General features: G+C 43.8%; 1 protein-coding gene across 4 annotated transcripts in view; it reads right to left on the reverse strand.

The window, feature by feature from the left end:
• The window catches only part of CDKAL1 (CDKAL1 threonylcarbamoyladenosine tRNA methylthiotransferase), a 665,563-nt gene that overhangs the window by 191,053 nt on the left and 446,655 nt on the right, over positions 1-27,855 (reverse strand). For all 4 annotated transcript variants that reach the window (XM_078851602.1, XM_073331895.2, XM_078851603.1 and 1 more), the window contains one exon: positions 14,775-14,920. In XM_078851602.1, coding sequence (XP_078707728.1) covers positions 14,775-14,920 — 146 coding nt within the window. The remainder of the gene's footprint in view (positions 1-14,774; positions 14,921-27,855) is intronic.

The raw sequence follows: 27,855 nt of genomic DNA on the forward strand, positions 1-27,855 counted from the left end.
ACCACAGGAAAGTATTTAGATCAGTGGTGGGCAACCTGCGGCCCATCAGCGTAATCCGCTGGACAGCGTAATCCGCTGGCCGCAAGACAGTTTGTTTACATTGACCGTCCACAGGCACGGCTGCCCGCATCTCCCAGTGGCCGCGGTTCACCATTCCCGGCCAATGGGAGCTGCAGAAAGTGGCGGCCAGCCCATGCTGCTTCCCGCAGCTCCCATTGGCTGGGAATGGTGAACCGCGGCCACTGGCAGCTGCGGGCAGCCATGCCTGCGGATGGTCAATGTAAACAAACGGTCTTGATGCTCGCCAGCAGATTACCCTGATGGGCCGCAGTTTGCCCACCACTGATTTATATGTTTAAACTACCTTAACTGAACCCACAAAATTGCAGGCACTGAAGGCCAGATTCAAACCACTCTCAAAATCATGTCCATAACTTAAGTTTTTTTTCCTTAAAGCATTACCCCAGAATGCCATATTTAAAAATTAAAACATCTTTCTGGTGACATTTATAACATGCAAAAACAGCAATATTTAAACTACAGTTTAATGCTGCACTTAATCTATGTGTAATTCATTTCATTATGTGTACTTTGTATTAAATAATTGTGAATAATATATTTATTTTGCCTGCTAAATTGCAGTTGGATAGACATTCCATCATCTTCACTTTGCCTTTATACATTTTATTTAGATTCCAGTTTTACTTTGCCTATATTCTGTCAGCTGGTCTAACCATCAGCAGATGATCTTAATAAATGCCATGTGAAAATAAGCCTCACAGACTCTCCCTACTCTGCAGTCATGGTTAAAGCAAGGTTGTGGCAAAACTCCCAAGCCAGAATTCTTAATGAAATATAAGTAGGTAACAGCAGAATACTGAGGTTATACTCTATTACTGAAGGAAATAGTTCAAGGAAGAAATTAAATAGGTAAGAAACTATGAGGAAGTACAGATTAATCATCTCTCTTAAAAGTGATTTTGGGGGTGCACTTATTTGCCCAGGTTTTCAATAATGAACAGTTTTAAAAATTATACCATAAAAAAGAGCAGTTTCTTCCAGTGTTATTTATTTATCTATTTGCTAGATGTCTGGTATAAGGGAAGTAGTTTCACAAATAAATAATATTGGACAGTACAATAGAAAGAGAAACAAGAATCTCAAGTAGGTACATTTCTTCACAAACAATGCCAACTGAGATGAGCAACTATGTGCTTGAAATTAACAGTAAAACTCAGATTGTATTTTCCATGGAGTCACTAACAGTTCCACCCAAACAGGTGGCTAGATAATAAATGACAGGCATGAATGGAATGAAGTAGAAGAAGTCTAATGGCTTTCAAAATAATACATGGAGTCATAGCCCAGTGTTTCTGGGTATAGGGACCAATGAAAATGGGAGAGGTATTTTAGGAGAATAGGCTAAGTGGACATAATAGTTTGCGGGCCACAGTTTATGGCTGAACTGTCTGGCCCCAGCAGTTGTGAGTATTAGGTACATGAGTCAATTTCTCTTGACAGCTTAAATCAACAAAGTGGGTGCAGTCATCCCGCCACTGCACAGAATTCCCGCCACAATCTATTGTTCAAAACAAATGAAACTGATTGCATCTGTCAAGACTCTCTTGGAAAACAGACAATCACTGAAAGTCTTTAAAGACAACAGACCCACAGCAACTAATGCTAACAAATAACTAAGATTGGGCACACACACAAGTGGCCCTGCAACACAGTTACAACCAACCAAACAGTTCATTTTTTCCCCTAAACAAGACAGCTTTGTTTATAAGCTGAAGTAGTTGTGCTGAAATTATAGTTGACAAAAATCATACAGGGGGGAGAATAAGTGGCTTACAGCATTGATATTGTGGTACACAATCTTTTACTACTAGGCCACTAATTCAAATCTGCCACAGTCCTTAGAGATTCTCCCTCCTGAATAGAGAGAAGGCTCACTAAAGGGGCAATGTCAGGATGCTTCTGACACAGACAACCCAGAAGAAAATTAACATCTCTGATTTCTGGGGTTTACTGATGAATATTTTCTCCAGATTTTCGAAGAATGGGAGGAGCTCTGGCTCCACATCCTCATGTATGTAACCAGCAAGGTATTTGGACTTTACCTTGAGATTGCACCTGAATTGCAATTTTCAGCTAAGTGAATCAAGAACAGAGTTTATATTACTCCCTCCTTCTTTATAGTATTGCTGTCTTCATTTTTAAATCAGTACAGAGATGCTGTAAATGAGGGTCATATAGTAATAGCATTTAGCCATTTTCTCCCCAACCAATGTGAGAGCTCTAAGCCTCTGATCATTAAGGCAAACAAAATATAAAGACAACAAAAAGGTTGAAAGAATTTACAACAAAGAATGTTTTAAAATACAAGAGAAAAGCAGTACAGGCATGGGGAAACATATTATTGAATCTTCTCAGACCCTGTGCAGTCACTCAAACCCTGTGCAGAAACCTTTTAAAATTGTATTCTTCTTAATATCATAAAATGTAATAAATGAAACATTCATCATTGTAAATTTAATTTCTATTACAAGATGGAGAGAACATCAACTAAAGAATAGCACACACTATTTACAACCAATATAAAATATATGTGGGTTACAAAACGAACCTCAAGGCCCTCACCCCACCGCAGGTAACCTATATTACAGTCCCCAAGTGAATATATACAGAAAATTTCCACACTAGTGATATAACTATTATGTGTCTTGTGAGTAATGATGTTTTAATTGTATGGATAATGTGAATGAGGTTTAACAACCTCTACATACTCTCCTATTATTAGTTTTTCTCTTATGTTAAATAGTTTGATTCAAGACGTTCTCTTTAAAAATGATTAGCTATAGAAATATTACATTTCTAATTTTTAAAATTATTCATTCCAATTTATTTTCCGAGGACTCTACTAATGTAAATGTGTCTTCAACTACTATTTATGCTATTTGCAAGACAACTGTTATTTTTTATTGAAAACATTATGTGAGAGAAACTATTGGTTCATACTCTGAAAAATAACATGGTTTATCTAGCTGATTTATCACCTACACAATGAAACAAATATGTTAAAAAACACGTGCGCATACATACATACAGTGGTGATCTGGAGCCGGTTCGCATCACTTCGCGCGAACCAGTTGTTAAATTTTGAAGCTGGTTTAGAACCTGTTGTTAAAGAATTCAAGGAACCAGACAGTGAGCTGTGAGGCAACTGGAAAGCTTTTGAATGCTGTAACAAGAAAACACTTAAGCACATGGTTAACTGTAGGCAATTTTTACTCACCCAGCGGCGCTCTGGGTCTTTGACGGCACTTTAGCGGCGGGTCCTCCAGAGCCGCTGAAGGAACTGGTTCTTCAGCTTTTGGCAGCTGATCACTCCGTTACATATAATCAACATATTTCCTTTTTATTAAAAATTGCTATATTCACGAGAATATTTATGTATAAACAGTGTAAGGGATATGTGACATGCCTACTGTTACTGTAAATTAATGGACGTACAAATGCAGTTAAATATTTAAATATATCAACATATATTTGGATGCACATAATAAACTTGAGAACTAAGAACTAAATGTAATCATAGCAACTATCACTTAAACAACTGTCAATATTTTAAAATCAATCTAGGATAGGAAAACTAACATCTCATTCTAACATGGATCTAAAGCTCTGCCCTGGTCAGCGGAGAAGAATGCCAACAAAACAAGTGGAAACTTACTTATAAAGAGTAGGAGGGCAATTGTTATAATTATTACTGCGTTTTAAAATACTGTATAAAATATTATTATAATGATTACTTTAAAATAACATTAAAAAGCTGAACTGCAGAAATATATAACCACTGGTATTAAATAGATATTGAAACAGCAAATATTACATGATGTTTACAACGTCTACCTCAGCCAAAAACAGCTGAAAAACACAACCCGGGGGGAGGGAGAGAACAATTTTTCTGTATTTAAGAAATTGGGAACTGGACACATCAAAATCATATAACTTATTCCCATTCTACTATCAAAACAATAGCTTTATTTGGATACGGAAGAAGGAAATTGAAGATAAGACTATCTAGTGCAGGGGTGGGCAAACGTTTTGGCCTCAGGGCCAAAACTGTATGGAGGGCCCGGTAGGGAAGGCTGTGCCTCTCCAAACAGCCTGGCGGCCCCCCCCAGCTGCCCCCTCCCACATCCTGCTCCGTGACTGCCCCCCTCAGAACCTCTGCCCCATCCAACCTCCCCGACTGCCCCTTCCTGGGACCCCCCCCCGCCCTAACCGCCCCCCAGGGGCCCCACCCGCTATCAAAATCCCCCTGCTCCTTGTCCCCTGACTGCCCCGACCCCTATCCACACCCCCGCCCCCTGAGACTTCCACGCCTATCCAACCGCCCCAGTCCCCGTCCCCTGACTGCCCCCCCCGAACCTCCTCCCCATCCAATCGCCCCTGTCCCCTGACTGCCCCCCAGGACTCCCTGCCCCTTATCCAACCCCCCTGCTCCCCCCCCCCTTACCATGCTACCCAGAGCAGCAGGACTGGCAGCCGTGCCACTAGGCCAGAGCCATCCACGCAGCCTGACAGGAGCTTACAGCCGCGCTGCCTAGAGCGCTAGTGGCATGGTAAGCTGAGGCTGCGGGGACAGCAGGGGAAGGGCCAGGGGCTAGCCTCCCGAGCTGGAAGCTCAAGGGCCGAGCAGGACGGTCCCGTGGGCCGGATGTTACCCACGGGCTGTAGTTTGCCCACCTTTGATCTAATGGAAGCTTTAAGTATAGAATTTCCAGAAACAGAAGGCACCACTCCAAACAACTTTATTAATTATGGTTGGTAAAAAGTAATCAGGTTCCATACCATGTTTAAACTAAAAGAAAGGGAAATGAGAAATACTTTTGTTCCTGAAAACACAGCACTGAAAACATGCTTTTCATTTTAGGAACCACTGAAAAAAATCTCTTGACCAAGGCCCTGTTTATAATAGGCCCTGTTTACATTGCCAACAACAGCTATCCTTTTTTGAGTTCTCCAATGTACTGTGTCCACATACAGCAGTTTGCAAAGACTGCTAGGCCTGTGGATTGTTCTATCCCTCTTACAATTCCAGGCATAACTTCCTAGAAGTGTGTGGCATGAGTGTTGCTTATTATTTGTATTACTGTAACACACAGACACTCTAGTCATGGACTTGTGGCACCTTAGAGACTAACCAATTTATTTGAGCATAAGCTTTCGTGAGCTACAGCTCACTTCATCTGATGCTGTAGCTCATGAAAGCTTATGCTCAAATAAATTGGTTAGTCTCTAAGGTGCCACAAGTACTCCTTTTCTTTTTGCGAATACAGACTAACACGGCTGCTACTCTGAAACTAGTCATGGACTGTGCAAAGCGCTGCATGAACACAGAACAAAAAGACTGTCCTGCTCCAAAGAGCTAGCTTTCATTTCTCATTTTACAGTTTCAACTGATACTCTCTGACTTTCAGGAAAATGTAATGTGGGTAGAAGAAAGTTCCCTAAAATCACAGGAATGCACAACTCTTGCATAACTGGATGGCTGTTACGCACTGCCATAGACCTGAGCTATTACACAGGCTGAAGTAGTTTTTATTCCTAAAAATCAGGAGGCTAAAGTCATCTATAGGTGGTGTGGAAATGTAGGTGGTGTGGAAAGTTAATGTGACAATTTTCTACTGTACCATTTAACCTTCAAAAGCAGTCTCAGATTGAAGGATTGTTTTAAATTAACATGACAGCATATGCCCCCACATACCATGTGATAGGCACATGAAAATAACTGGCTGGCAGGTGTGACAGTAACACTCTGGGACATAAAGAGATGGGGATAACAGCCAATACTCTTAGTGTGAAGTTGGATGTCATAACACAGCTGTAGTATGCGTACAGGGAAGAGAAAGGTAATTTTATTGGCGAGTGGACTGTTACGAAGTCATACATGAAAGCCCCTTTTCACCTGCTCAAACAGTACATGATCTGGTTTTAGAAAGATGACTCCTCAAAAAGAGAACACCATGACAGCTCCTGAGACTATCTAGATGAAGCTCACATGGGCATTCATTACACTCTTACCACATCAAGAAGCATTTCTGCCCTCACTATAATTCTTCACACTAATTATTGTTTACACTACAGTAGCACTAAGAGGCCCCAAAGTCAGATTACAGTACCTTTTCCTGAGCACTCTACAAAGAGATAGTCCCTGTTCCAAAGATGTTACAATCTAATTCAAGACAAAACTCATTAAGTGGATATAACAAACAAACAGAAGGAAAGGGAAACAAAGCATAAGGATAATAGTGATAGCATGATATGGTTACAAAGACCAGCTTTTAGAAAGAATAATTATTGAAGAACAAATACTTGTTCTATTATATTTTAATTTGCTAAACAGAATTAAAGGTGGCAGAATCTACCCCTTAAAATACCACTGTTCATAAGCTTTAGCCCCAAAGAATAATAAAGTGATGCCTCTTCTGGGCACTCTTATTTGTGAGGGGCGATATTGAAGGGTGGGGATGACAGGGTATAAATGTAAACAGTGGTGTTTTTTAAATTATTTAATTGTATTCAACATCCCTCCTTTGGTTGTAAAGAACCCCCAGTTTAGTAAGCCACTGCAACCTAACAATCTAATGAAGAGTTAGCTTTTAAGGTAATATGTTTTCTGTTATTCTTTAAGAATTTAGAGAGCAAAAACATGTCCTTCATGTTAAATCACTGCTTTAACATTAGAAGATTGTCTGCATCATACTTATTTTCACAAAGCTCATCATGTACACCTGCAGTTACTGTAGATGAGGTTGAACCAGTTACTCACTCATACTGTCATAGACAGTAATTATTTCTTCATCTACTTACATACCTAAATAGAAACAGATGGACATGATACAGATATGATGAATATCATTTAATACAGACAAGCTATAGCTAAACATTTTGGTAACAATTATATTTTGAAACACTAAAAAAGTCTGCCTTGTTAAATTTGTTAACTCCATAAAATAATGACTAAAGCAACAAATCCAGTGTAGCTTCCGCACTCAACCCAACTCCTCTCACAGCAACACATGACTCGGACCTAACAAAGGTGGGGTTTCTACCATTAATTTGTGTTTTTCTGAATCTACTCCCTATGCAGAGTCACACCACAGGGAGGCCAGAATCACACCTAACAAGCCATGCAACTATTTAGAGCAGCAGTACAAAAGTAAATTACAGTGTACATTTGTGACAGTTCCATCTTGGATTACAGAACAGGGAATGATCCATGGTCCTGCAGAGCTAAAACCCATGTCCCTACAGCTTGAGCAAAGAGAGCTCTCAAGCTGAGAGATGGACAATACCCAGTTCCCATTTCCCTTGTGCATCTCTCACACACAAGGGGACACAACCAAACTGACAAATTGACAAAGTATTCAAATGCTCATACCCTGGTTTACAAAAGGCCTTGTCCACAAAACTATTTTCAGTTCTTTTCCAAAACCTGACTGAAGTCTGTTTAAACTATCTGAAGAGAAAGAGAGAGGAAAGGATCAGTGTGGCTCTACAGAGGTAATACATTTGAAAAAACTGCAGCTACCTGTAAATATCCTCTTTTTAACTCATGAAATTTCCTCTGCAGATGTCAATTAAAGGAGCTTAGCAAGCACCAGCAATCTCCAAAAGGAGGGCAATTATTAAAAATTATTTAAAAATTGTTAAAAATTAAAAATCTACTTAAAAATAAAATCTGTAATAGCTGTTACAGTCTACGGATCAGTGATCTTTAAACTTAGCAGGACCTACAAGATACAATGTAATGAATCTTAAGAAGTCTCTTCTGTGTTTCAAAAACATTTTTTAGAAAGATATCTAAAAGACACATTTATGTGATAGGGTGTAAGGGTTGTGAGGGAGCTGTTACAATGTATTGAGTAAATACTGTAATAGGCAAAAATCCCAAAAAATAGTCCCAAAAAATCATGTTTATTTAAACTGAAAAATGTGTGTTTAGAAAAGCTCTCTGACGATTCTTTATTTAAACCTTAGCTCAGTAGTAGTATGGGAAAGTTTGTATTAACATTGCCAAGCTGGAGAAGCCTCATGTTTGTAATACCAGACTTCCTGGACGCATAAGTACAAATTGTAGCGGGATTGACTCCGACCTTCATCTTTTCAGTGAAGACTAATTGAATACCTGGCAGTTTGCTATGTGGAAATCTTTTAGATGAAACTGTTCTTTACACAATGATTAACCTGTGGAACTTATTACCATGAGATGATACTGACACCAAGAATTTAGTGAATGCCACGGAGTGCACAGGCTTGGTGCTCTGGAACTGAATGAAGTTCAAACATGACCCTGGTGCAGTGTGACAACTCCTCAGGGCACATTCTCACTAGGGCAAGCCTCATTGGCTTCAGCGCCTGCCTGGGTCTGACCTCAGAGTGTTCAGCAGCCCTGTTCACACGGTGAGCTCTGAATGGGACACCTGGGGAAGCCTTACATGCCCCCAAAGGGACCATGCACACCAACTTCGCAGTCAGCAGTGACTCTCAGCCAGCAAAGTAAAACAGAAGGGTTTATTAGTCCTTGGGATCACAGTGTAGAGCAGATCTTGTTAGCACCGAAATTAGGGGCGTTCCGCAATGTCCATCTTGGGGGGATCCAGAACCGAGAGCCTTGGGCTCTCTCCCCTCAGTCCCCAACCATGAGACTGACTCACTTCCAGCAGCCCACCCTCACTCATGCTCAGATGTCCCTCCTCCATCCTTTGTCTCTTTACTGGGCAAACATCAAACTGGTCTCCATCTTCTGCTTTGTTCTCCAACACCTCCAGCTGGCTTTTGCAGGAGATGGGCCCTGGCCATCAGTTGCTAGGATACAGGGTGTCAGGCATTGGCTGTGTCCAGGCAGCCAGATGGCAGTCACACCTGCCCTTTAGGGGTCTTTGCAACGAACACACACCATTGTCCCACCACCTAGATACTTGATAACACATAGGGAAACTGAGGCGCGCACACACTATTCAGACAAAACATTAACATTCCCACTTTGTCACAGTAGAGTTCAAGAACACTTATATGGATAATAAAAACTTACATCCCTGACAGATGTTACTCTAACTTGTTCTTTAAAATCTCCAGTGATGGGGATTCTACAATCTCCGTTGGTAATCTGTTCCAGTATGTAACTATGCCTATATATATATGTATGTACAGAAATTTATATATCTAATCATTGAAGATTAGGGTTGGAAGAGACCTCAGGAGGTCATCTAGTCCAATCCCCTGCTCAAAGCAGGAACAACACCAACTAAATCATCCCAGCCAGGGCTTTCTCAAGATGGGCCTTAGAAACCTCTAAGGATGGAGATTTCACCACCTCCCTAGGCAACCCATTCCAGTGCTTCACCACCCTCCTAGTGAAATAGTGTTTCCTAATATCCAACCTAGACCTCCCCCACTGCAACTTGAGACCATTGCTCCTTATTCTGTCATCTACCAGCATAAGAACAGCCAAGCTCCATCCTCACTGGAACCCCCCTTCAGGTAGTTGAAGGCTGCTATCAAATTCCCCCTCACTCTTCTCCTCTGCAGACTAAACAAGCCCCGTTCCCTCAATGTAACATCCACACACACACAACTAATCATGCCTCCCACTCTGCCAAAGTGCAAATGTGGAGTGTAATGTATGACTCATGCAGATAATGATGGACCCAAGTCTTTTATACAGGAAAATTAAAATGATGTGAGATCCATTAATTGAGAGTAAATAACTGTCTATAAATTCAGTTTTACATTCTTTCTGATGTAAATCATTTTCAACAATAAGATTGACAATGAATTTACATGGAACAATTAACTCAGAGGCTAAAATAAATGATGTCCCTTGACTGAGGGACAATTGAGAGGTTTGACAACAGGAGATATAAACTCTCATGCTTCAGGGCATAAGTCAATCACTAACAGATGGGGCTAAGATGATACTTCCCTTATGGCCAGGTTATTCTATTATTGTTGACTACAGCAGCAGTTCTCAACTGTGGGTCCCTGGGGCTGAAACCCCAAGCCCTGGCGCCCCTTGCCACGGGGCCCTGGAGTTTTTATAGCATGTTGAGGGGGCCTCAGAAAGAAAAAGGTTGAGAATCCCTGGACTACAGGATTTCTTACACCTTCCCCTGAGACATCTGGTACTGGCCGCTGTCAGAGGAAGTGGCTGGAGATTAAATGAATCACTGATCTAGTCAAGTTTGGCAATTTCAACTGTAAAAACCAAAACCTTGTCTGACCTCAGCAGACTTTAAAGGTATCTCTGCACCTTTTTATAAATGTAGCTAGTTTTCTTTCATATCATTGTCCCGAAGACTCTAATCACTGGGCAACTAAGATCCTCGTTTATTCTTCATAAAGTATTAGTCACCCTCTAACATTTTAATTCATTTTCCGTTATATTAATATTAATTCACTTAATTGCTTTTCACTCTGCTGCTAAAAGATATATAAGTTTTGGCTACCTTTCATAAGCAACGGAGATCGGTTCAGGTGCTCCAGCTAAGTCTCCAGATATTAATGGGGAAGTGAGGGTAGGGAGAAATAGGGCAGAAGAGGGCTGATGACAAGGTATTTTTAATGAGAGATCTTTGACTTTGAAAGTTGCTTCCTCTTGGTCTGACAGTACAAATTTGTTGTTCTTCAGAGTATATTGCAAAAGTTATCTATATTTCTAAGTTTTGAGGGCTGGGGAAGAATCAGGAGTGGATGGGAGCAGGCAATCACATTAAAATAGTGACACAATCTCACGAGAACAAAAAAAGTTAATGAGAAATATTAAATCCATCTCTGAAAAGGTTGTTCCTTTGCTCCTTCTCAAGATTTAAGGCTGGAAGTTGTCAGCTTTAACTCTGAATTTTCCTTCTTTTATCAGTCAAGTTTTTGGTTTGAAATTCTCTTAGCTTGCATAGAGAAAGTGAGAAAGAAAGAGTCATTTATCTTTTCATTAACAACATAATCTCATCACACAGGAGAAACGTATTAGGGTGTAGCACAATTAAGCTCAGTCAACAAACAAGAATTTTAAAAGAGAATCACCATTTTAAAGGTTCTTTCATGAATATATGATCATGTTGCTCGTTATTGAGTAATTGCAAAATGTGACATTCAGATCTCGAATATTCTTTAACTAAAATATATTCCAATTATTTGCTTTTATTGCTAAAAGTAAATTTCAAGGGATTAAACTGAAAGTTTTTGACATAATTAAAGCAGACTTCCTCTTTTTTTTAGAACTACAAACAATTATCCTTCAAAAGTTTAATCCTAAAGGAATCAACATATTCTCATCTTCTTTATGCTGATGTTCAATTCTGTGAAATTGAAGCCACTTACAAATAAATTCTGTTTAAAGAGTAAGTCTGATAATTCTGTATTGACAGATGATCACTTCATAGCAGATACAGTAACAGTATGTCCTCCACAGCACTCATTTTCTGGATACTGTATTAAAGAAAATGTCTGTATGCGAAGAGTTAAAGGAATGCATCTGAAAGGTATCAAGGTCGTATAAGACAGACATTTTTACAGTGCATAAACTAGGAAATATGAGTTCTTTAATCCAGTTTCTCGAGTCCATAGTATTTGTTTGTGGTTTCTTTTTATTGCAAACACTGCTGCAAAGCCTCATCCCAGGCTAACAGCAGTGTCATTCAGTTGAGTAGTTACAGACAGGACCAGATTTAGACAGATGCACGGAAGGCCTATGCCTGGTAGACCAACTTCTGGAATCACGTGATGGCACCAGAATATCAGCTTTCATTTTTGAAAAGAGTTTCTAGCATGTGAAGAAAACCTTGAAAACAAACTGTGAATAAACAATGCATGTCTGCCTGAGTCCCCAAATAGTCTGAAACAATAGCTCTGAGGGATGTGAACAGCTCCATTCATCTCAATGGAGTTTTAACACCAAAACCACTGCACTCTGGAGGACTACACCAACACCACCTCAGTAGAAGACTGTAGGTTTGGAAGGAGAAAAGTACTTCTGCATGCACCCAAGCAAATACTCCAACAGTACAGGGAGTTCCCCCTGCTGCCACTCCTGCCTCTCCAAAGGGAAGAGATGACTCATGGTGCTTCTCTTGGGTTGTGAAGAAGGTGGCCCCATGTTCCTTTCCCCTGGCTCTCTGAGAATGGAGGGTTTCCTTGGTCATTATGTGCCTAGTGCCCCAGCATGAACAGATCAGGTACCACGTGGTTCACTTTCTCTCATTCCACTCCTATCGATTTCAGAATTTCTTTCTTTCTATTTGTCTGGGTTTTTTTCATCAAGGTATCTGAGTGCTTAATGGAATATCTCAAGTATTGGAGTATCTCCTTCACTGAGTCAACCTATGGTGTTATGGGTCCAATGTCATTCTAAGAGTAAATGCTTACTTGGCAGATGCCTGATTTTATGGAGTATGTGCCATTCTGAATCTACTGGCTGGGCCCTGTGCTAGTGTTTGCAGTAAGTGGGTTCAAACTTTACAGCTGTGGTTGATCTGTTTTGTGACATGGAAGAGGGCCATCACTCCTTATACTGCTAAAATACTTCAGCACACACATAGTTAATACCAGCTATTCGAGGTATAGACTCTGGAGAAGTCTGTGGCAATGTTATGTCTCAGCAATTCTTGCTTTGAGAAATCTGTATGGGAATGTCTACATGGCAACGTCATAGCTGGCTGCTATCAGGAGAGAAAAGACTACAAATAAAGACCACATGCTCTTGAGCACAAAAGAAAAACCAAATGAGTTTAACAGATGTGCACATGTTCAAATATCCAAAATATCTGTGTCTTGCATAGCTACCTCACTCTGCTGCCAGGTGTTGCAAAGAATTTTCCACCATGCTAAATGGAGACTGTTCCCTAATAGGAACCACTAGATAATCTGTTAGATTTCTAATAAAATATTATTTTTACTGTTTTTTTTAAAGTAAGACATCAAATCAATTACTTTTTTTAAACTAAATTTACTACACAAGTAATAATAGTTTGTGGAAAATGACTTATGTCATAGACATGAGCAGCTGCTATGAATTTGGATATTAAGTAATTCACTCTCTTTTTTGTGTGCAAGGGCTGCATGATTTTAAAAAATTTTCATATGCCCCAATATGTGCCAGCTCTACTAGGTTATCTGAAATCCAGCTGCTGTTATGATAATAGCTGCCAAGTTTCAAACTACTGAAGAGAATAATGCATCAGCTTCACATCAGTTCAGATATAAATTGACATAGTTCCTAGCTAAGATATGTGCTAACATAACCTCTTAATTAAAAAAACAACAACAACGAAGGCATTACCATCGTTTGAAAAAAATCAAACTTCTCAGAACGAGTAAACATGAAGATGATGATAATAAAAAATAATGGATGCAACCTTTGCTCTTGCAAGTAACCCCATTGCAATCAATTTCCCTGAGTGCATCAGAGTATCCACTCACCTCAGTAAAGTTTGCAGGAGAAGGTCCTTCCATTTTTCAATAGTTACTCTTTGTTATGCCTCCCACCTGCCATGCAGTTTTTCGCATTTCATGCTTTATGTAGTTAAACCACGGTATTTTATAGTGATTTGGATAAGAAAAATTGACACTCTAAATTAAGTGTGTACAAAGGAGTGAAATCCCAGACCCAGGGTGTAAAGTGAAGAACCTTTACTCATTCAAAAACAAAACAACGACAAACTACACCCAAGCTAAGTCAAACACAAACTAACACACAAATACCCAGAAAGCCAAAGAAAGAAAGTGAGAAATAATTCTTTCAGATTTTTATGAGTTTTCTCAAAAAGAACAGGAGTACTTGTGGCACCTTAGAGACTAACACACTTATCAGAGCATAAGCGTTCGTGGGCTAATAAATTTGTTAGTCTCTAAGGTGCCACAAGTACTCCTGTTCTTTTTGCAGATACAGACTAACACAGATGCTTCTCTGAAACCTATGAGTTTTCTGTCATTCCACCTGGGAATATTAATTCAAAATAGGCCAAGAAGTTACAAAGTAATTGTAAGTAAGATATTTAGTGCCATATTTTGCACTTCAATCTTAGTACTTGATGTCATAAATAAAAAAACCCAACAACTAAAAAACCCCAACTTAGTTAATCAAATGCTAAACGTACTATTACTGGCTGTTAAAAATGTTTTCCTGCTTAACATAACATCATTTGTCTTTTACTTATGTAAAAAGTATGTATGACATATATGTATGACATATATTCTGTCCTTATAGGAAAAAAGTCTTTCCATAAGTCGTCCCAATTCTTTAAAGCCAACTCAGGGGACTAACATACAAAAGTAAATTTATTCCAGTTAGAGAACATAAAATACTACTTAGTAAAAAAAATGTCAATTTATGTTATCATGAGTTGGACCATCTCCAGTATGCAGATTATACGATGCCGAAAAGCCACATTAAAGTTAAAGACTTCAGCAAAGTGAACTTCAAGCAACCTATATATAGTAGTTTAGGCATAAAAATTATCTAAAATTCTATTATTTGAAAAAGATTAGGAATCTATTGACAATTTAAAAGCATGTCATGCAGAGATGGACAGTATTTATGAAACTCAGGCAAATGAGCAAACGACATCAAGAGTTTTATAGAAAACTCAGACTTTGAAAGCTTTTTCATACCTTATTTATGAGGTTGCAAGCTGCATTTTCAGCCACATGTTCTTAACATTGCAAAAAAAGAACAGTGGTATTTTCTTGAGTATTAACAGACTTACTTTTCTTTAAGGAAATCCACTACCCGTTTGAAGTCTTCCACACAGTATTCTCTTTTCATGTCCATGAGTATGCTGTCAGAAGCAGATTGGACTGGTATGTGAAGAAAAGCATATACTCTTGGATGATTGAGAATCTTTGCCATTTCCTAAAAAGTAGTCAGAAGAAAATATGTTTAGCCAATCGTTAAAACAATGTACAGAAATCCCATAAAAATCACACATGCTAATGAGGGTCAGTAATGGGGCTTCTGATGCCCAAACAAAACTCAATTTTATTGCCTATTCATGAGTCAGCAAGGACAGGAGGAGAGGTTAGCAAGGATTTTTCAGCAATAAGATGAAAAATTTAGGATTATACTTCACTTCAAATAGAATGTATCAAGAAAGTTTTGTCCTCTAACTAGTATAGTTTGGTAGAGACATGAATATAATTTAAAAGCAAACACTGGAAGCACAGAATTCTAGAACTCTGACTTAGTCTGATTAAAATCTTTAGCAGTGCTCTCAGAGAGCGCCTGTTTTGATTTTCATGAGGGAGCAATGAATAGTCTTTTTCTGTGGGAGACAAACCAGCCCACACACATTTGCATCTAAGTGCATCCTCTTTAGTTTCTATTTTGAGCATCTTTAAGATTGGCCATTTGCTAATTAAGGAAGAGCCAATGAATTGCAGACTTGCTCCTCTACTATGTAGCAGATTTCAGCCTGTAATTCAAGAGCAAGAAGAAACTGGAAATTAAAAGGTGACAGTTTTAAAAGGAAATACATTTATTGAGTACTTTGAAACACAAGGGTGGGCTTGAAGAGTGATGGAAGATGTAATGGGATGAGCAGAGGACGTGACTGTGGGGAAACAGGATGGGGGCCTGTTAGCCTCTAAGGTGCCACAAGTACTCCTCGTTCTTTTTTTAGGATGGGGGCCATGCAGGGTCATGGTTGGAATGTAATGGAGAGCATATGGGAAGATGAATGACTTAACTGCTTATTTCCTTGCTTTTTACAGCCTGCATTGGCAGAATATGCAATCTAAGTTAAAGTTTTTGGCTGCCCAAGATGATGTGCCTTAAAGGGGTCTGATTTTTAGAAAGTGCTAAGCTAACCCCCCTCACCATCCTCCAAAAACAGACATATTTAATGTGTCACAAATTGGGCACTCAAGAACTGAAATACCCCAAAACTCACTAGTTACTTTTGAGAGTAACAGCCGTGTTAGTCTGTATTTGCAAAAAGAAAAGGAGTACTTGTGGCACCTTAGAGACTAACCAATTTATTTGAGCATAAGCTTTCGTGAGCTACAGCTCACTTCATCGGATGCATACTGTGGAAACTGCAGAAGACATTATATACACAGAGACCATGAAACAATACCTCTTCCCATCCCACTCTCCTGCTGGTAATAGATTATCTAAAGTGATCACTCTCCTTACAATGTGTATGATAATCAAGTTGGGCCATTTCCAGCACAAATCCAGGTTTTCTCACCCTCTGCCCGCCCCCCCCCAACTCACTCTCCTGCTGGTAGTAGCCCATCCAAAGTGACCACTCTCTTTACAACATGTATGATAATCAAGGTGGGCCATTTCCAGCACAAATCCAGGTTCTCTCACCCCCCACCCCCCCCCTCCAAAAACCACACACACAAACTCACTCTCCTGCTGGTAAAAGCTTATCCAAAGTGACCACTCTCCTTACAATGTGTATGAAAATCAAGGTTTTTGTGGATTTGTGCTGGAAATGGCCCACCTTGATTTTCATACACATTGTAAGGAGAGTGGTCACTTTGGATGTGCTATTACCAGCAGGAAGTGAGTTTGTGGGGGGGGGGGCGGAGGGTGAGAAAACCTGGATTTGTGCTGGAAATGGCCCAACTTGATTATCATACACATTGTAAGGAGAGTGATCACTTTAGATAAGCTATTACCAGCAGGAGAGTGGGGTGGGAGGAGGTATCATGTTCTCTGTGTATATAATGTCTTCTGCAGTTTCCACAGTATGCATCCGATGAAGTGAGCTGTAGCTCACGAAAGCTTATGGTCAAATAAATTGGTTAGTCTCTAAGGCGCCACAAGTACTCCTTTTCTAGTTACTTTTGGAAATCTTGGCCTAAAAAACAGTGTATAAATGAAGGAGAGAAGTAGTTACATTCTTTGGTGAAAACATCTTGACTACCGTAACCAGACAAACCAAATTTAAAATATTACATTAGTACAAATATTAATAAATACAGAAATAATGCAATTAATGCACAACAAGGTATATACAGCTAAACCAAGCTAACAGATTAACTCAAGGTACATCAAGCGCATTCACTGATGGCAGAAAAGTGCCACATTGGACCTGTATTTTTTTGAAACATTTCTGAAAAAAAAATATAGAATCTTTTATCTAAACTTTAGATATTCAAATAACATAAAACTTGCATCCAACCCTCCCACCCCAACACACAAAGTTTTGCCAAATAAAATGACTCCCAGTTTTGCCAATCTCTCTTTACCTCTTCCCCACAAACTTTGGGGATTTCCATAAAAACATTTGCTATGAACCACCCCAGTTTTCAAAACCAAATACCTTATTTTGTCCATCACTAATAAAATTATTAGTTTTCCTTTATCAAATAAGGGAAACCAGGCAAGAGCTCCAGTATGAGTGATTAACTGAATACTGTTCCAGTATAGAATTCGTTTGCACAGCAGACTCTTCCTCTTTCGCCAGCTCTACTCCTAATTCAAAACAGTTTACTCTGAATTATCCTTCAAAACTATACTGCATTTATGATACAAGTAAGTAAGGAATAAGGAGTAAGGCAGAAATCACTAATTTGCCTCAGCATTTTTTGAAACTTTCTTAAAATGTGTCCCTGTCCAGTTTTTAAATCAACCAATCAATCCCCTCACACACAGCTAGTGACATTCGTTAGCTTTGTTTTGCTATTCTCCTATTCAGCTTCGTTTGTACAATACTTCCTTAGAAGTTTTCAAGGTCAGGCTTGACAAAGCTCTGTCTGGGATGATTTAGTTGGGGATTGGTCCTGCTTTGAGCAGGGGGTTGGACTAGATGACCTCCTGAGGTCCCTTCCAACCCTGATATTCTATGATTCTATGAATACTTGCATCTTTTTGTGCTGACCACTGAATAAAAAAAATAAATAAAAAAAAATAAGGATTTAAGCTCCCACTTATATTCTCTAGCTCTCACATATAAAAGAAACATCATTTTTCATCTAGTTGTTCTAAGGCTCAGTGTAAGGCTCTTATATTTGACTCGATTCTTCTTTGTAAATTATTTAATTGTTATTTTATATTTCCAGTGTGATACCACCCATCGACCCCAATCAAAATTCGGGCCTTACTGTGTTAAGCAATATATAGTGGTAGACTTGGTCCTTTGTGTTCCCTCTTTAATTCATCCATTTCTGAAGTTACCTTTTCTTTGCTCCCCTTCCCCTTTTTTTGGCATAGTGCTTGCTTCTCTTTGAGACACAGAGCCCAGCTTTACATCAAATGCTGTTTTTAACTTTTGAATAGCTTGAGAGGTTCTATAAAAATAAATAAATGAATAAATATTAAAAGAATAGGAGGTGTAACTTCATTTGGTAAGGTTATACTGAATACTGGACAGTATTGGAGACTACACTGCAGTGTTGCCAACTCTCATGATTTTATCACGAGTTGCTCAATATTTATTGTGTTTCTTACTGCTCCTGGAGTCCTGTGATTACATGAGAAACTCAGCTTGCTTGCTTTTTTAAAGAAAGATTCCAGCTGTCATGATTGCAGAGAAAAGTGTGAAAATGTGAGCTTCAAAGGCTCCAAAACTAGAAGACATTTTTTCTGCAATGACTACTCCAAACAAGAATAACCTAATAACTATTAACTCACAGTAACTTGCAGCAAATCAATGCAATTTGCATTTGACCTACTGCAGCGTAGTGTACCAACAGGAAACTTAACTCTGTTCATTGTAAGAGAGGAAGACTTAACATGAAATACATTCAGCAGCTATATTAAAAAAGTCCCTGGTCAAAACTGCTTGTTTCAATTAGCTTTCATGGAAACCACACAGGGGCTTCTATGATCCTTGCAATCAGAGTTGCAGATTTGTATCAGGAACACGAACATGACGTTGTTCAGTTAATAAACTCATTTTGCTCAGTTCTGTGCCAATATGTCAAAGGATTCCCAGCTTTAATTAACTGAACTGCTCCTCAACTGTCATTATGGGCCCCTGAATTTTCACAGAAAGAATCACAAGTGTAAGATCAAGAAGGCAAAAAATCCTGAGGGAATGCATGAGATGGTCACCTATGTGTTGATAAATGTCACTGACATTTTCACAGTACTGTTTTATATTTGGAAAAGACACAGGGGGGGGGTCTCAATATCAAACCAAATGTATCTTTCAAAAAGCTAATTGTGTGTGTGTGTGTGTGTGTGTGTGTCTGAGAGAGAGAGAGAGAGAGAGAGAGAGAGAGAGAGAAATGTGTGTGAGAGACAGATGTACATATTATATACACAAAGAAGGCCAGGTTCAGAGCAGGCATACAAATTGCATGTCATATGGATTCGCTATGAGGAGAGCAGACAGTGATACTATGGTGTCAGATACTGCAATCCCATGAAGTATCCTTAGTGTCCATTGTTTTAAATGAATGGTTTATGTGTAATTGTTCTACTCCATGAGAGAGGGCTACCACAGCTCCTCCAGGAACTAAAAACAGTGGATGGTGATTAAGAAAACCAGCCAGGCTGTAACCCTCTTCCTCTCCCTGCACCCCTCCTCCCACAAGAGGTACCAGTGGATTCTCTGTTCAAACTGGATTCTTCAGAGACCAACAGACAAAGAATGGACTTTTGAATAAATAGCACAAGCTTACACTGATTCGGGGTTTTCATTTTGCATCTAAGACAGATAAATTACAACCGGTGGAAAACCCAGCTGTGGGTTCTGAAAAACTAAAACCTACCAGAGCCATAGGCGGAAGCTGGGAGTGATCTCCGGTAACCTTTTAAGTGTGCGTTTAAGTTCTCTGATTGTTTTAATGTATTCTCTGTAATGCTTTTACCTTAATAAATGAATGAATGAATGAGCTGGTTTAGAAAGAGCTGTGTGGTAACTTGTAACTGCATCCATACACTGGTCATAGTGTATTGATGCAGTTACCTCTGGGGCCATCCACCACAGGGTTAACTTTCAATGTTGAAATGTTTTAAGGAGTCCTGTGCAAATTGTTTGAAATATGTTTCTTGAAAGGGTTTATTAATTCTCATAAAAATCAAAGACTTCCAGCTTTAATATCCAAAGCTCCATGGTACCTAACTAGTAAAGACAGACATGATTTCCTCAAGGTTTTGACTCCAGGTATGGAAAGTAATCTGATTTAAAAGTATTATTCCCCATGCTATTCTGTTTCACTAGCTATCAAGAAAAATGAGCTATCAGAAATGGTGATAAGATAAAAGGACTTGACTTTGATTTTGGAGTGAGTGTTGTCCCATCAAACAGCATATAGGTAAAATATTATTTGTGTCTTGCAAACAGGCATACGAGCTACATTTTTTACTGATAAGACAAACTAATGATGAGTTTTAGGTAGTGGTACCAATCTGCGTACGTGATTATCTTTCTAAAAGCTGTGCAAGTATAATGCGTTTGTATCCACTTTAAACAGAATAACGATTGCAGCCTGCAATATTAAATCACTGAATAGCCTATAGCTGAGCCAGCGAAGTCAAAATGCTAAATTCCAATTTAGGCTTTCAAACTGCTCATTAACCACTGTATATATAAGGTGAATGTCTGATTTCCTGGATCTGTTTGTCTTCTTACTGCACTACTAAATGTTTACACAGTCTCCAGAGACAGTTAGACTGTGCCCTTCCCTGTTTTTCAGTGATCTGCACAAAACTCAGTGAGACAAAAAAGAAAGCAAGAGAAGAAAAGAGATCATATCCAAAGAAAATACCAACAACACTGTTGGGCTTGCTTATACATCAGTTTCAGATGTCAAATCTTTCCTGATATTGTGACTTCCCATAACAGAAGTCATAACTCTCAACTTCAATGCATTTAAAAAACAATCGTGGACTTAACAGGTAAAAGAGAAATACTGGCCAGTCAGGCATTTCTCTGGGTATGCCTACACAGCAACTGAGAGCGTGCTTCTCAGTGCAGGTAGGCAGATATGCGCTAGCTCTGCTCATGCGGGTGTGCTAAAAATAGCAGTGTGGCTATGGATGGAGGGACTAGCTATCTGAGTACAAACCTGCCCAACCCCCTGAGTACGTACTCAAGTGTCTAGTCTGAGCCACTGCCCATGCTGGCATGGCCATACTGCTATTTTTAGAGTGCTAGCCCAAACAGAGCAAGTGCGCGTCTATCTGCACTGGGAAGCATCCTCTCAGAAGTTATGTTTACACAGCAGCTATGTCACTTGTCTTATAAGTGCCACTAGTGCTACTTCCTTAATTTGTCCATTAAGATAGGAAACCGGGAGTCTGCAGTTGTCCATAAGGAGCTGGAACAGATGCACAAAAAGAATGTTTTGTTTGATTACTTAAAAAACCTGGATGTCAGGTTTCACAGCCTATATGAGCTCACCTGTTACTTGAAATTGCTGCCTCAAAACTTCAAGATAAACAAGATTTCCCAGTCTTATCAAGTCTCATCTTTCATGTACTTAAAACTCAACCAGGTACTTTACAATACAGGCTTTATTCAAATACAGCTTTGCATTGAACAGTCATACTTAGCTAATCCTTACAGATATTCCCACAGCACACACTGAATACAAAATATTAGATTTCATCACTTATTAAAACTATTAGCTAGTAGCCCAGAGAGGATGTAAAAGGACACCATGGACTAACAGAGTTCTACTTCACAGCATCTCTACATCTGTTTCCTGTTTATATTTTCACACAGCATTTTGCATTACTAGATTTAGTTGTATATTTCTGCCAGTAGGAAAAAAAAAATATACAACTTATTTGATTCCTATCCGGACGTAGTAAAGGAACCACATTTGGAAACTTCTGTCTTTAATTATAACAGAAACAGCTGACTGCCAATTTTCCCTCTAGTGTGGCATCTACTAATAACTACTGTGACAGGGCTGGGCCAGATGGGTACAGGAGAGTGATCCTATTGGGATCCGGGCTTTGCCCGCCCACTGCTAAAGGATCCCCCCGCAGCCTAAGAGGGGGATCCACAGGACCTGGACACCAAATAAATACGGGGGACAACTAATGAAATAACAGGGACAGGAGTGTGGTCAAAGGGTCAAACGAAGGGAACCAGATGGGGACACCGAACAGAGAACCCCGGACAGCGCCCACGGCTCTTCAAAGGCGTCAAGGGAGTCAGTGGACGCCGCCCAGAAGAACTCTGCCCGGATTCATGAACGGACCGAGGATTGTAAATAGGCCCCACAGTCACAGGAGACTCCATCAGCCAACCTCCTCACTCTGGTTTTATAGACGGCCATTTTAGCTAGGGCCAGGAGGAGGCTGACCAGAAGATCCTGTAACTTTGTGGGGACGCGGATAGGGAAGGCATAAATAAGAAGGTGAGAGGAAAAGTGCAACCAAAAACGTAATAAAATATTGGTGAGGAGCCGGAATAGGGGCTGCAGCCTGGCACACTCCAAATATATGTGTGCCAGGGTTTCCCTCATGCCACAAAAGGGGCAGGTATCCGGGATAGGGTGAACCGTGCCAAGTACACGCCCGTGCTCACGGCTACGTGAAGGATCCGCCAACTGATATCCCCAGTGGGCCTCGGGACCAAAGTGGAATATAGGCTGGCCCACTGGGGCTCCTCACCCTCCAAAGGTGGTAGGAGGTCCTGCCATTTTGTATCGGGGCGGGACACGAGGGTGAGGGTGTGAAGGGTGGGGAGCATGAGCATGTATAGATATCTGGAAGCAGACCGGCTGCAGCTCGTGCAGCCGGCTCACGGTGAAGGGGTGGGGGGTCGGTTGGCTCCACGGGGCAGGAGCCCAATGAAAAGGTCCGGCAGGCCTGGGTGAAGGGTGGGTGGGGCGCGCCCTCGTCTAGGACCCGGTCGAGGTAAACCTGAGCAGCGGGCAGCAAAGCAGCCTTCACCTCCTGAAGTACGTGCTGGGGAGTATGAGGTCTGGAGAGCCCCATGCGCTGAGCGAGCGTCAGGGGATCCACCAGTCTCCCCAGTCGTAGTCCAGAAGGTCTCTGACTCTTGTGACGTCTGCCAGGACCAACCTCTGGTGCACCGAGGGGGACTCCGCCACCTGCACGCGAAGCTGGGGGTTGTGTAGCAGGGGCTCCGCGAGGAGATCTGCCCCCTTGGTGGCCGCCATGGACCTGGTCGTTGAAAGCAGTTTCCAGATCTGGAGGAGGTCCTGGTAGAAGACCGGCAGCCCGGAGAGGTCTCATGGAAGACCTCTTGGATGGAGATAAAGGAGCTGCCGGTCGTATCGGAGCCCTCGGAAGCGGCGCAGGAAGGCGTGCGCCAGTATGCTCCACACAGGACTACCTGCACCATAAAGGAGCCTCTGCAGGGCCTGTACAGACACTTCAGGCCCTGCCCTCCCTCCTCCAGGGGTAGATGGAGAACCCCCTGCAGGGACCCAGTGCAGTTCTGACCAAAAGAACTCCAGAATCGATGTCCGGAGGTTGGCCAGGAAACCCGGGGCCAGGACCAGGGTGTTGAGCCGGTACCAGAGCATGGACAGGACTAGTTGATTAAGCAACAGCGCTCTCCCTCGAAGAGAGAGACACCGGAGTAGTCCTGTCCATTTCCGGAGCTGCTCTATCACCACCCCTCTAAATTGTGCCAGTTCTCCGGCAGAGAGGGATGCGTGGCAGAAAGGTAAACGCCGAGATAGAGCAGCGGACCCACGCTGCACCGGATGGCCTGAAGCGCGGGTGGGAGGGAGCTCGCCTGCCAGCCGTCCCCGACCACCAGGCCAGAGCTCTTGACCCAGCTGACCCGGGTGGAGGAGGCTGCCAAATAGATGGCCCGGCAGGCCTCCACCCATGCCAAGTCACCCGGGTCCTGGACCACGAGGAGCACGTCATCGGCGTACGCCGACAGGACCAGCCATAGTTCAGGCTCCCGCAGCACCAACCCCGACAACCTCCTGCAGAGGAGACAGAGGAAGGGATCGATCGCCAGAGCAGACAGCTGGCCTGAGAGGAGGCACCCCTGCCGTACTCCTCGCCCGAAGCTGACCGATTCGGTCAGGATCCAGTTGAGCCTGGCCAGACACTCTGCGGAGGCGTACAGCACCTGGAGAAAACAGACAAACTGGGGTCTGAAGCCAAACACTTGCAGAGTGCTTAGGAGATACCTGTGGGTCCATCCTGTCGAACGTCTTCTCCTGATCCAAGGACAGGAGGGCAAACGACAGACCATCCCTACACCCGAGTTCCAAAAGGTCCCAGACCAGATATAGGTTGTCAAAGATGCTGCAGCCCGGGACGGTGTAGGTCTGGTCTGAGTGGACCACGTCCGCCAGCACGGACCCTAGCCACAGCGAGATTGCCTTTGCCACGACTTTGTAGTCCGTGCCGAGGAGATGGGATGCTAATTTCGTAAATCGCGGAGGTCCCTTCTTCGGCAATAAGGTGAGCACAGCTCACCTGCACGAAAGAGGGAGGACCCCGCTCTGCAAAGACTCGGCCCAGACGGCGACTAGGTCTGGGCCGAGGATGTCCCAGAACACGCAGTAGAACTCCATGGTCAGCCTGTCCATGCCCGGAGATTTATTGGTGGGCATGCGACGGAGGGCTTCCGAGAACTCGGCCAGAGTGAGAGGCAGCTCTAGCCGGTCTCGGTCGCCCGTGCTGACCATAGGGAGCTCCTTCCAGAGCACTCTGCAAGCGTTAGGATCGGTCGGATCCGGGGAGAAAGGGTTTGCGTAGAAGGCTCTCCCCTCCCACACATCTCCACTGGATCTGTGACGGGGGTGCCATCTTCTGCCAGAAAGCAGGTGACATGTTCTTGGCCCCCCTCCTTTTCTCCAGGGCACAGAAGAAGCGGGAGCCGCGATCCATCTCCCGAAGGAGACGGATGCGGGATCGAACAAAGGCACCCTGGGCCCAATGGTCCTCGAGGGCCCGGAGCTCCTCCCGCTTTTCCCAGCATGCTCTGCAGAGGGGCGGATCCTCGGGGCTGGCGGACAGACGCCTCTCCAGCTCTAAGACCTCCCATTCCAACTGCTCTATCCCCGCATCCCTCTGTCGGCTGGTGCCCCGGGTGTAGTCACGGCAGAAGAGCCGGGCGCGCACCTTCCCCAGGTCCCAGCACCGCTGCACTGAGGGAAAGACAAGCCGCTGCCCTTGCCCGGCCAGCCAGAACTCCCGGAAGGACGTCACAAAGCCCACATCCTCCAACAAGCTGTTGTTGAAATGCCAATAGGTTGGCCCTGGCCTCTCCACGCAGAGGGAAGCCGTCACGGTGGCTAAATGATGGTCAGAAAATGGGGCCGGCTGGATGCTGGAGGAGTGGGCTCGTGAAAGGTGGAAGAGTGATAAATGAATGCGGTCCAACTGGGAGTGGCACGACCCATGGGACTCCACCCGGACAAAGGTGAACGTGGAAATGTCAGCCGGGTGGTGGTCGCACCAGACGTCCACCAGGGAGTGGTGTTCGACTATCTCCTGGAGGACATCCGCGGCGGCTGGGCACTGCTCGGTCCCCGAGCGATCCCGCTCCTCGAGGGTGGTGTTAAAGTCTCCGCCCAGGACCAGGCACTCGTGAGGATCTACGGTGCTGAGGAAGGTGGACGCCTGCTGATAGAATTGCAGCCGCTCCGGGCCCGATGTTGGGGCATAGACGTTAATGAGGTTGACCACGAGCCCCTCCATACGGATCTGGAGGTGCAGCAGGCGGCCTGGCACAGACTCGGCGACCCCCAGCACCTCGGGCCGTAGGTCAGGGGAGAACAGGGTCGCCACTCCAGCCATACGAACTGTGAGATGGCTAAAGTAGACCCTGTCCCCTGAGTCCAGCTGCCAGCTGTCTTCGGCGGCCGGATCCGTATGGGTCTCCTGCAGGAAGACCACAGAGTACCCCCCTCCCGAAGGAAGGAGAGCACCTGGTACCTGCGGAGACCCATCCTACAGCCTCAGGTGTTCAATGTTGCGATGGTGAGAGGTGCCATAAGGAGGGCTGGGGGGGATCCTCGCTGGCAGGGATGCTCACGGCTCCCAACGGGCCGCGCAAAAGTCCGTGACCTACCCCGCAGGTGAGTAAGGAGTCACGGAAGAGGCGGACCCGCTGATAGGCTGCGGCGGCCTGCTTCCCAGTCCTTTTACTCTCCCCTATTGTTGCGGTTCAGTGATGAGACAGAACACAGCTTTATACAAGCAAACAGGCTGGTCAGCGGAGATGGGCTGTTCTGCCCCCTGCCTTCCACCTTCTCCTTTTATTATATTTCTCCCCCTAAGCATTACACACTGCTACACAAAGGAATGTATGACGTTGATTCATATGCTTAGTTACCATCCTCTATCTACTACAATCCTGGTTCTCAGGCCTTGAGCCCAGGCTAAAGAAACCTCCCACAGTTGCTGTCCAAACAATCAAGTTCTCAGGGTTCATATCTAGCCCTTGTCCTTGGATAGAGCAATGTGTGCATTGCTCCTAGGAAACAGTCAGGGTGTGCCCCGCCTGCTTCCAGGTGGAATAGCTAGACATTAACCCTTCACCCTATGAGGGCCCTCGCAGCCCGGAGGATTTGATGGAAATCCCGCCATTGCTGGAGAGCGAGCTGCACCTTGTTATGGTAGCCACGGAGCTCCTCAAGGAACTCCCGCAGCTCCTCTCACAGCGTGGGGGGCCGGGGTCACTAGCCCCTGGCTTTCCTCCGGAGGGACCACTGACACAGCCCTGTGGCCCACCGAGACAGGCAGGCAAGGGGGGACCCCCGACATGGTGCCCGATGGGCTGGTGCCATGCGACCCCCTTCAAACCCCAGCTCAATTGGGGGCGGCGGAGGGAAGATAGCAGCCCATGGTGAGTCGGGACAGTGAAATACAGAGGCCGCTCCCTGGGGTCTATCCTCTGGGAGTGAGGAGATGATGGCCCAAGGGGCGGGCAATGTTATCTCGGGAAGTGGAGGGGACAGGGTCGGGGTTGGCATCAGGGGCAGGGCAGGGATCTAGAGTAGGAGCAGGGCAGGGATCAGGAGCAGAATCAGCAAGAGGGGCAAAGGCAGGATCCTGTGCCCCAGTAGCTAGGCCGCTGGGAAACGGCCCCTCTCAGTAAAGCTGACGAATCTGGGGGGTGGGAAGGGGGCCCTCTGCGATGCCGGGCTCTGGCTCCATGGCCGGCGTAGTAGCCACAGCATTGAAAGGTGGACAGCCTTCAGTGGGGTCCCCGCCCGGCAAGGAGCTCAGTTGTACCACGCCCACAAGGGACATCCCATAGGGCTCGGGTACCAGCCTCATGGCACCAGCCGTCGCCTCAGTTGGCTCAGCGGCCGTCAGCAGGGTGCCACCAGCGGCCAGGCAGATGGAGGAAACCAGGGAACCCTCAGAGGCGGGAGCGGAAACAGCGGTTAGGGGGAGGGAGCATGAAGAAAGGGGGGGCCAGGGTGAGATCACTCAGATCGAGGCCCGCTGGTAGAGGGTCGTCCTCCCGCTGGGTGACCGGGGTCAGACCCACGGCCTCGATCTCCTCGTAGATGGAAGGGAGCTCTCCCTTCCACCACCCTGGAGTTCTCCCCGCCAGTGCCCGAAGTGCCGCTCACCTCGGGGCTCACAGGAGCTCCAGATGGTAACGGGGCAGGAGGGGCTCCATCGGGGGCCTTGGAGGGAAGGGACTCCAATGGAAGGGTGGTACTGCCCTCCCGTGCTGCCACGTCTTCCCCAGCTCGTACCGGGGGATGGCATGTGCCCGCAGGCAAGGCAGAGGGCTCGGCATCGGTGCCCCCCTTTCTTGTCTTCCGGGGGGCTTCCGCATCGGTGGAAAGGAGCGGAGCTCGAGCCTTCCACTTGCCCCGCTTCCCCTGGACTAGGGCCCAGCCCTCAATGGCATCATCTGGGGGCCGGCTAACAGGGGTCGGGTCGGGGGGCAGGGGTGATGGCTCAGGAACTGTGGG

Source organism: Lepidochelys kempii, chromosome 2 (assembly GCF_965140285.1).
Source record: "Lepidochelys kempii isolate rLepKem1 chromosome 2, rLepKem1.hap1, whole genome shotgun sequence".
Lineage (NCBI taxonomy): Eukaryota > Metazoa > Chordata > Testudines > Cheloniidae > Lepidochelys > Lepidochelys kempii.